The sequence below is a fragment of the Rhinolophus ferrumequinum genome, chromosome 9 (genome assembly GCF_004115265.2).
Source record: "Rhinolophus ferrumequinum isolate MPI-CBG mRhiFer1 chromosome 9, mRhiFer1_v1.p, whole genome shotgun sequence".
NCBI lineage: Eukaryota > Metazoa > Chordata > Mammalia > Chiroptera > Rhinolophidae > Rhinolophus > Rhinolophus ferrumequinum.
Window position 1 is genome coordinate 17,358,804 of NC_046292.1, and position 10,473 is coordinate 17,369,276.

Consider the following 10,473-nt stretch of genomic DNA (forward strand, 5'->3'; position numbering starts at 1 on the left):
TGTCTCTCTTGAGTGTGACATTTCTATTTCTTTTTGTCTAATCTCTATTAATTTTTCATTAAATCCTTATTGATTGGATAACTTTACAAAATCATACTCAATAATAAAGAAAGGACTTGGGGAGAGGTGTAGATCTGGGCCTAGGGTTGACGGATAAAATACAGGATGCCCGATTAAACTTGAGTTTCAGATAAACAATGAATAATTTGTCAGTATAAGTATGTCCTAAATATTACATGGCTTCAGTGCTAAAAAGAGAAGGGGACATCTGGCTCTTGTAGTACCCACCCTCTTGGGCCCCTTACTCTCAAGGACCCAAAAGTGATCCAGTAGCCACCCAGTTACCTGGGCAGATTGATGACCACAGTCCCTGAGAAGGACTCGTTCAGGAAGCCATCCAGCAGTACTGCCCACTGCACCCCGAGGGCCAGCATGAAGAGGTTGAAGGCCACGCTGCTCCAGCCATGTTTCCACAAAGACGAGTTGAGGAAGCCCAAGCCGAGGGCCGCCATGACGGTAACATCTTGGAAGATGGCTAAAGGAGGATATGTTGAGGAGGAGGAGGAAGAAAAGCAAACAAGGTAGAGGGTTGCATGAAATTAGAGTTTTACAGAATGCCAGCTGGAAGGGACAACAGGGATCATTTGAAAGTACTTGGTCAGGTTTGAGCTTCAGTTTTCTCATCTGAGTAATGGGGATAGTATATGCATTCTATACAGGGTTGAGGTAAGGATTAGATGAGCTAATGCTAGTTAAGCACAAAGGCAGGGCCCATGGTGAATACTCAGGAAATGTAGCAATTATTGTTATTATTAAATATAATGATATGAGCAAGTGTAGAGCATTAGGACTAGTGCTTGGCAAGTAGCTGACACTCAGTAAAGGTAATTATTGCTGCTGTTGAGGATCAAATTCAACTTCCCGATGATGCACATGAGAAAATAAGGCTACGGAAGCCAGAGGCTTGGCTCAGGTCATGCAGAAAAGAGGGAGCAGAAGCAGGCCCAGAGGTTCTGTTGGCCAGAACCAAATTATCTTCACAGAAAACAGTTCTCTCCCTTTGCCACCTTCTGAGAGGGACCTGGTGGGCCAGCAGAAAGCATCAGGGCCATCTGGGTGACCCACAACTTTCCAACCTCAGACCCGGTGGAGGGGCCGCTGTGGTGGTAGGTGAGTGCAAGAGATACACCTAATGTTCAGGAGAGGTCAGCAGAAGAAAAAGGGTGCACCGTTCGATTTAACTCTAGACTTGAAAAATGGTTAGCAGCTTGAGCTCCAGAACTAGACAAGCTTGGGTTCAAATCAAGGTCTCTGGCACTTTCCAGCTATGTGGTCTTAATCTAATTATTTAATGTCTCTGAGCTTTAATAACAGCCTAGATTTATTAAGTGGTCACCGTGTGCCAACACTGTCTTAATCATTTTACATAGACTGTTTCATTTAATTCACCCACCTTGTGTGCTGTTATCTCCATTTTATAGATATGAAAACTGAGGCACAGAGGAGTTAAGGAACCCCAGCAGGCAGAGCCAAGATTTAAACCTAGATGGTCTGCTGTGAAGCCTGTCCTTTAACTACAGCACCACGTGCCCTGTTATTTTTATCATCTGTTAAAAGGAAAATAATCATACCACCATTGTCAGGTTGCCAGAATCCAATGGTATAGTGCACAGAATCACTAAGAATAGTACAGACTATTTTATCAACCAACACCAGCTACCGTGTTTCCCCAAAAATAAGACTGGGTCTTATATTAATTTTTACTCCAAAAGACGCATTAGAGCTTATGTTCAGGGGATGCCATGCTGAAAAATCATGCTTGAGTTTATTTTCCGGTATAGGTCTTATTTTCAGGGAAACACGGTATTTTTAACATATATAACTGCTCGGAGAGAGAGACCTTGAAGGAATTTTTTTCCCCTGTGAATATTATCTCTGGTTTGGGACAGTTTTACTTTTTTAAGATTTTCAGTGTTTAAATTTTCTACAACCGGTTGTAGATAGTAAACAATATTTTTAATAAAAGGAAAATAGCACCGGCTTCAAGTTTAGACAGTTATGTTTGATTCCAGCTCTGTCATTCTCTATTAGGTTAAACCATACTAAATTGCCAACATTTGACCATATTTGACCTATAAAAATGGCAGTTTATATATTTCAACCTCATAGCCTTGTAGCCTTGTAGGTTACTTACTTTCCTCATCAACAAAATAATGGCAGTTATTTGTGCCCTCACCTCCACCAGAGGATGCTGGGAGATCTGAAGGAAGTAATGTTTTGTTCAAGTGCTTGCCACAGTGCCTGGCATGTGGCTCAGCAAATGGTGGCTATTCATCATCACCATCATCATCACCATCACAGCAGTAAGAATTCACCTGATCTCCTCTGGTCTCCAGCCCCTGGCTCTGATGACTATGAGGAAGCGCTCATATCCAGAACTCTGCAAAGTCTCAGAAAGCCCCTTCAAGGTACATTTAAATCCACTTTCATTGAAAACACACATACCTAGGGTCTTGAGTAGGTGCTAATGTTCCCAGATCAATCTGACAACACTGGGATGTAGGAGACCCCTGACCCCAGGACCTCCATGGGATCTGAGGTTTGGGGGAGTGCGTGGGGAAATGAGAATTCAGGAGGATTCAGCTTCCAGTACCTTCTTCTCTGACCTGAAGGAGGTGGTAGGTGCAGGCAATGTCTCAGTCTCTTGCTTGCATCCTCTTAGGAATGGGGGTGGGCTGGGCACATTTTGTATAGGGGTTCCTCTTGGGATTGCTCAAGTTCTTTCAGAAGCCAAGCAGGAAACTATGTGTATGAAGGGTGGAATGCATACTTGGGGGTGGTGGGATCTGTGGACACTGCACACTCCACTTTAGATATTCAATCTTCTATTAAATACATCTGTTTAAAAAAACACAGCTGCCATTTTGGAGCAACACTATAGGCAGAGGGTTCAGACTTACTGAAGATTCTACGAGTAGGGAGACCCTTCCATTTTCCTCTCCTTTTACAGAAGGGGACCAGAGAGAGCCTGCGACTTCCTCAAGGCCACACAGCATGCCAGCAGCAGAGCCAAGCTCTGAAATCCTGGTCATATCCTGCCACAGGCTAGACTGCCTGTTGTTTTTGTTTGCCCTCTCCTTGCTAAGGGAACTTAGGCAAGTCCCTTGCCCTCTTTGGGCCTCAGTTTCCTTATCTGTAACACATGGGAGCTGGACTTGACATTCTCTAAGGACCTCACTGCCCTGGCATATTCCAAGGTGGCGATCCTTGGTTGGGGCAAGGAGGGTCCCCAGGATTGTGGCAGGGGTGGGGCCCTAAAGATTAGAAAGTCAGAAGATCTTGGGCGGGGGCTTTATCAGGCACAGCTGCCTCCCCTGATGCCAGGGACCGGAGCTCAGGGCCTTCCTCCCCAAGGCCCCACACTGTTCCTGACAGGAACATCCCCCCCAGGGGGATGAAGTTAGGGTGGCAGTTTCCGGGAGGTTTTGACAGAGCCCATTCACCCCATACTGGCCAATAAATAACATTTGATTTCAGTCCCCTCTTCTCTCACCCCCTGCTCCTTCCCACTTCCTCTCCCGACCCCCCAATGCCCTAGGCCCACACCTGCTCCTTCAAGCCTCACTGCCTGGACTCCCACTTCAGGGCTGTGTCCCAGCTGAGGGCATTCCCGCTGGTGTCAGTCTCTACATCTCAGGGCCCCTGCGTCAGCCACTGGTCTGATAAGCTGATGCCTCTAAGCTGTTCAGGGGTGATAAGGAGTGATGTGCAACAGGGGCCCCAATGACTGGGCCCCAGAGGGGAATTTTACAGTCTAAGGCAGGCCCTCGGGGATGTTTACGAAAGTCCCATGACTTGGAGAAAGAAAGTCTAACCTGGGAGCCCAGCAGCATGAGAGGAGGCAATAATTACCATCCTTGTAACAGCAGGCATATATGTGGGGCCCTCCACGTACTAGGCTCTGTTCTAAGTGCCTTACAGCCTTAACCTGCAGCAACCTTATGCAGTAGGTACTATTCTTATCCCTGTTTCACAAGGGGGAAAGGGAGGCACAGAGACGTGATGTAACTAGCCAAGGTCACACAGCTACCTTGTTTCCCTGAAAACAAGACCTAGCCAGACAATCAGCTCTAATGCGTCTTTTGGAGCAAAAATTAATATAAGACCTGGTTTTATTTTACTATAATATAAGACCAGGTATAATATAATATAATATAATATAATATAATATAATATAATATAATACTGGGTCTTATACCAATTTTTGCTTCAAAAGACGCATTAGAGCTGATTGTCCGGCTAGGTCTTATTTTCAGAGAAACAGGGTAGCAAATGGTGGTGGGAGATCTGAATATTGACTCTCTGGGTTTAAGCACTACACCATCTTGACTCTCCATACATAGTGTAATGGTGAAGAGTGTGAGCCTTTGACTAAGGTTGTCAGAGTTCACAACCTGGCTCTACCTCTGTGTCCCAGCTTCCTAATCTGTAAAATGGGTATGAAACATTGGCACCTGCTCAGAGGATTGCTGTGAGCATTGAGCTTGCTGGCTCATGCAAATCACTCAGACTAGCATTGGGTGCATAATGAGCATTAGTAATTGTTATCTCATGCCTACCACTTGTCAGCTGTGTGACTTTGGGCAAGACTGTTCCCCCCTCTTTGGGCCTGGCTGCCCCTGTGGTTCTAGCTCTGTGTTCCCACTCACCTCTGCCACTCGCTCTGGCTCACAGACACTTCAGTACCATCAGCTCTGAAGCCAGGCCCAGCTTCTGCTCTCAGGCTCTAGGCTTGACCACCATACTGTGCTCCCCCCTGCTGACTGCAAAGACCTCTGCAGCACCAGACTAGGACTATCCATGGAGCCCCACTATTCCTTCCTCTCCCCACGGCCTCTACTCCCATCCCACCCCTGTATCAGCCTGGGAAGAGAAATAGATTCCCCAATTAAAGGGGCAGCCAAGGCTAAGATGTGGAAGGTACCAGGATTTGGGGGTATTTACATGTCGCTGGCAAAGCCCCTCTCATCTCTCAGTAGCTCTCCTTCCTGCTTCTGAGGAGTATAGTGGGAAACTGGATGGTAGTCACAGTGCAGGGCCCAGGCTAGTCCCCCAATCTGGCAGCCTTAGAGCAGGCTCTGTGAAAGATTGTTATGGCCATGCCCCCAGTGAATCATGCCTTCCAGTATAGAACCCTCCCACCTGGGTTGGGCCTTGTATTTACTTTGGCCAGTGGGGCATTAGTAAACATGATACAAGCAGAGGCTTGAAAAGTACCTGTACCCTGGGTTTTGCCCTCTGTTACTGTGGTAACTCTTCTGCTGCCATGTGTAGAAGTCTGGGCTAGTCAGCTGGCACCACATGGGCTGGCTCCTAGCCAGCACCAACTGCCAGACATGTGAATGAGGCCATCTGAGGCCGTCCGCTGCAGTCAAACTTTCAGGTTGGAGGTGCCAGGTGAAACCAACAGAAGAACCACATTGCTGAACCCAGCCCAAAGTGCTGGATCCCAGGATCATGATCATAAACAAATTAAATGGTTGCTATTTTAAGCCACCAACGTTAGGGGTGGTTTGTTATGCAGCAATAGATAACTGATACACTCTGCTTTCCCTAAGTGTCTCATAGGCACCTCAATCACAAACTCAGAATGAACATATGCCCACAACTTGCCCCTCCCCATTTGCCCACAACCTGCCCCTCCCACTGGCACCTTCATCTGCCAAATCACACATCTGAAGCCATCTTTCAGTCCTTCCTCATTTTCACTGGTGCAGCTGATTTTATCTCCTAAATATCTGTTGAATCTGACTCTGCTTCTCCCTGCCCATTTAGCCCCATCACAGGTTATCCAGACTAGTGTCATCAGAGTAGGGAACACACACCTCAGAAGGTGGTCCAGACATTCCATAGGGGCTGCTGGAAGAAGATATTAGCACCTCTATCTAGTTTTACTTATTTTTACTAAAAAAAATAAAATAAAAAAATAGAGAGAGAGAAATTAAAGTTTATTAATAATGAAAACTAATACTTGTATCAGTCTTTATATGTGTTAATTATTTCAGTCCTTTCAACAGCTTAATGAAATAAGAATTATCATCATGTCACAGAGGTTGAAATGTAGGTGTAGAGAGAGGTTGAGTAATTTGCCCAAGGTCTGACAGCTAAGAAGAAGCAGAGTTGGGCCGGCCCGGTGGCTCAGGTGGTTAGAGCGCCGTTCTCTTAACACTGAGGACGTGGGTTTGATTCCCAGGTGGGCCAGTGAGTTGTGCCCTCTACAGCTAAGATTATGAACAACAGCTGTCCCGGGAGCTGTCGTGAGAAGCCAGACGGAGGTTGGCGGGCTGCCATGCCATGCTTGTGGCTGGCAGCAGGCGACAACTGGCGACCAACCCCCTCAGCCTAGGGGAGCGCAAGGCTCATAACACCAGCATGGACCAGGGAGCTGTGTCCTACACAACTAGACTGAGAAACAACAGCTTGAACTGAGAGGGAGGAGGTAGAAGTAAGGGGGGGGGGGAGAAGAAGCAGTCAAGATTTGAATCAATCTAACTCTAGTAATTCTCAAACTTTTGTGTGTGTTAGAGTCACTCAGAGGGCTTGGGAAAACACAGATTCCTGTACCACACCCCTAGACTTTCTGATCAGTAGGTATGGACTGGGGCCCAGGAACCTGCATTTCTAACCAGTTCCCAGAGGATGGTGAGGCAGCTGATCTGAGAACCACTGATCTAAGGTATTCTGCCTTTAGAGGCACATGGTGAAGTTTGCAACTCTGCAAGTATTTAATAGTCAGATTAACCCGGAAGCCTCCTCTCACTTGCTCAGGTTGTCAGACAATTTAGAAGCTGTTCTAGCTTTGGAACGTGCCCTGAGGGAATATCGGGCCACTGGGAAGGGGTTGATGTGTGTTTTTCCATATTCATCATGTTGCAACTATTGGAAGAGTTTATTATTATTATTATTATTTAACTCTTTATTATGGAGAATGTTAAGCGTATGCAAAAACAGAGAGAGTAAGTAGCATGGTGAACCTCACATACCATTCCCAGCCTTGATTGTCGTACAGAACCAATCTTGTTTTTATTATCTTTGTCCACTTGTTTTTCTTTCCTTCCTTCTTTCTTTCTTCCTTCCTTCCTTCCTTCCTTCCTTCCTTCCTTCCTTCCTTCCTTCCTTCCTTCCTTCTTTCCTTCCTTCCTTTCTCTCTCTCTCTCTCTATCTCTCTCTCTCTCTCTCTCTCTCTCTCTCTCCCTCCCTCTCCCCCCCCACCTCCTTCCTTCCTCTCTCTCTCTCTCTCTCTCTCTCTCTCTCTCTCTCTCTTTCTTTCTTTCTTTCTTTCTTTTTGGCATAAAGCAGACCCCAGACATCATTCCATTTCAATATGCTTCTCTAACAAATAAAGGCTTAAAAAAACCGCACTGTGTTATTATCACACCTAATAAAACTAGTAATTCCTGTATATCATATAATTTTCATGCTATATTCAGATTTTTTGATTGTCTCAAAAGTGTTTTTTTTAGAATTGACTGGTTTAAATAACTTATTATAGTTTACATGGATGGAAGGCAAAATAATAATGACAGCCAAGCATAGAAAAAAAGGGCAGAGTGGTATGTCTCCTTATGCAAACTTTTTGTCAGTCACATTCAAAGTTTAAAAAAATGTCAGTCTAATCAGCTGACAAGATGTCAACCAAGATAATTTGAAATTATCAAGAAGACTCTGAGAGGGGCAGCAGGATGGCTCAGTTGGTTAGAACGCGAGCTCTCAACAACAAGGTTGCCGACTCAATTCCCACATGGGATGGTGGGCTGCGCCCCCTGCTACTAATGATTGAAAACGGCGACTGGACTTGGAGCTGAGTTGCGCTCTCCACAACTAGATTGAAGGACAACAACTTGGAGCTGATGGGCCCTGGAGAAACACACTGTCCCCCAATATTCCCCAATAAAAAATTTAAAAAATAATAATTAAAAATAAAAGAAGACTCTGAGGGATGGATTTACATCCACTATCATTAACGGTAACAATAGACCTTGCCTTGAGATTGACCGACACCATCATGAGCAGTAATTGGAAAATATTATATATTTCATTTTGATCTCTTTTGAATTTTCTAATTTGTACATATGTATTGTAATGTATAAAGTATATTCACGCAGCAGTACTTGAGTATTCGTATAACATATACATATGGTGTTTATGCTAGAAAAATGGTATGCACAATCTGAAAAGCCTGAAGTCCTCTGGTCCATACTACACTACAGCTTCCACACTGGTCTCCTCCACTGAAGTCATGTCCGTTCCCCCATTTCCGATGCCAGACCTGGGAGGGCTTTCTCCATATCCCAAACCCAAACTTGTCACATTCCTGCTTCCTATTAGGTCAGCAGAATGAAGGTCAAACTCCTTACTCAACCCAATGGGTCCACGAGGCCCTGACCCCTCCTTATGCTCTAACAACACTGCATTGTCAAACCCTAGCCTGGTCCGCACCAATGAGTGCGAACACAATGGTTCCTACTGTGCTCTTGACCCTCCATTTTCACATGGTTAACTCCTACTGAGCCTCCAAGACCTGGCTGGGCAGTCACCACCGTCCAGAAGCCTTCCCTGACACCACCGGCTGTCCTGCCTGGGTTGTGGGCCCTCCTCTGTGTTTCCATATAAAGTGAGTGTCTGAGGACAATTTGTATCTGTGTTAGCAGGACAGCATGGGGGGAGGAACACGGACCCTGCAGCCAGTCTACAAAGTTGGAATACTGGTTCCTATGCTTACCAGTTATATGACAAGTGACTCAACCTCACTATAAAATGGGGACATAAAGCATAATGGTTAAGTGCATGGAAATTAAAACCCGGCTGCCTAAATTTAAATGTGCCATGTTATTGGTAGCTGGGCCACTTTGGGCAGATTACTTAACATCCATGCACCTAATTTCCTTGTACAAAAAACAGAGATCCTAATAGTACCTATCTCACGGGGTTAATGTAAGGGTTCATTGTAAAGCATTTAGAATAGTGCTTGGTATATAGTAAGTGCTCAATAAATATCAGCTCTAATTACATGTGTCTGGATCCCACACAGGGTATAATACAGGGTTAAATGCATAAGTGAATGAATGCCTTGGATTACATTGTATTGGATTGAAGGGAATTAAAGTAAATGGCAAGGAATTAAAATTGTGCCCGGGCCTTGCCTTTCTGCCAAGGGCCCCTCTGGGTCAGCCCATTATTCACCTCTTAGTCCTACTTTCCACTGCTGAGGGCCCAGGGGTGGCTTCCCTTTGCTTCTAGTTAACTAGTCAATTAACATCACTTAGGAACCAGCAGGTACTCAAGTGTCACCTTTGTCTCAGGAACATCACTCAAGGAGACCCATCCATTATCGTGAACAATATCTCAGTCCACTGAGATGCTTGAAAACTCATCTCAATTTTTATAAAAAGCGAAAGCCACATCACTGTGGACATCTGTCTTATTTACAGTTGTTCTCATCACTGTCTGTGAATATTTTTAGCTACGTATAAAATAACAATCATCCTACACTCCCCTTCAGCCATACCTGATGGCTCTGGATTTGCAGACAGAATGCAGACTGCCCAGCCCCTAAGTTAGAAGTCTGGGGTGGGAGAGGGTCAATAGGCTAAAGCTTCTAAAAGAAGGTTGGTACAGAAATGAGCAAGAGAGGGCGGCCGGATGGTTCAGTTGGTTGGAGCGCGAGCTCTGAACAACAGGGTTGTTGGTTTAATTCCCACATGGGCCAGTGAGCTGTGCCCTCCACAACTAGATTGAAGGACAATGACTTGGAGCTGATGGGACCTGGAGAAACAGTATTCCCCAATATTCCCCAATAAAAAATTTAAAAAATAAAATAAAAAAGAAATGAGCAAGAGAGACCAACAAAAAGATTGAAAAAACCCCCAAAAACCCATCAACAACGTGAAATTCCTTGCTGCTAAGGAGAAAAAAGTGGTGGGAAGCAGAGAAGCAGAGAATTATGGAAACTATTTGGCAAAGGGAACTCTGGGAACACAAAAAAGGAGGCCCCCTCATTCTGCCCTGACAAATCCAGGAAGGCTTCATGGAAGAGGTGATGCCCACACTGGTCCTAAAGGAGAGCCTACATTGTTGGCTGGGTCTTTGTGTAACCTATGGAAGGAGATGAGGGAACCCCTTTCTTCAGAGACTTTGTGGAGAGGAACACCTAGGCTTCCGAGGGACCACAAACCTCTTCCCCTGCCCCTGCTATTTGCCTCTGTGGCCACCTCCCCTCTGAGCACTCACCTCCATAGGTCCCCATGAGCTCCCTCTGAGTCTTTGAGGAACTCTCATATTTGGTGAAAAAGAAGAAGAGAAGAATGAGAGGCACTTCCAGTGTTAAGATCCACAGGGACAGGCAGCCCCGCACAGAAGGTGGGTACTTAGAGCCCATCTTGTGTCCGTCTCTGTGCAGTGGTTCCTCCAGCA

The 10,473-nt window shown here is 45.5% G+C and overlaps 1 protein-coding gene across 1 annotated transcript in view; it reads right to left on the minus strand.

Moving 5' to 3' along the window:
• Positions 1-10,473, minus strand: part of RHCE (Rh blood group CcEe antigens) — a 34,517-nt gene extending 24,044 nt beyond the window's left edge. The window contains exons 1-2 of the mRNA XM_033113508.1: positions 10,291-10,473; positions 346-535 (exon numbers count right to left, since the gene is read on the minus strand). Coding sequence (XP_032969399.1) covers positions 346-535; positions 10,291-10,438 — 338 coding nt within the window. The 5' untranslated portion in view covers positions 10,439-10,473. The remainder of the gene's footprint in view (positions 1-345; positions 536-10,290) is intronic.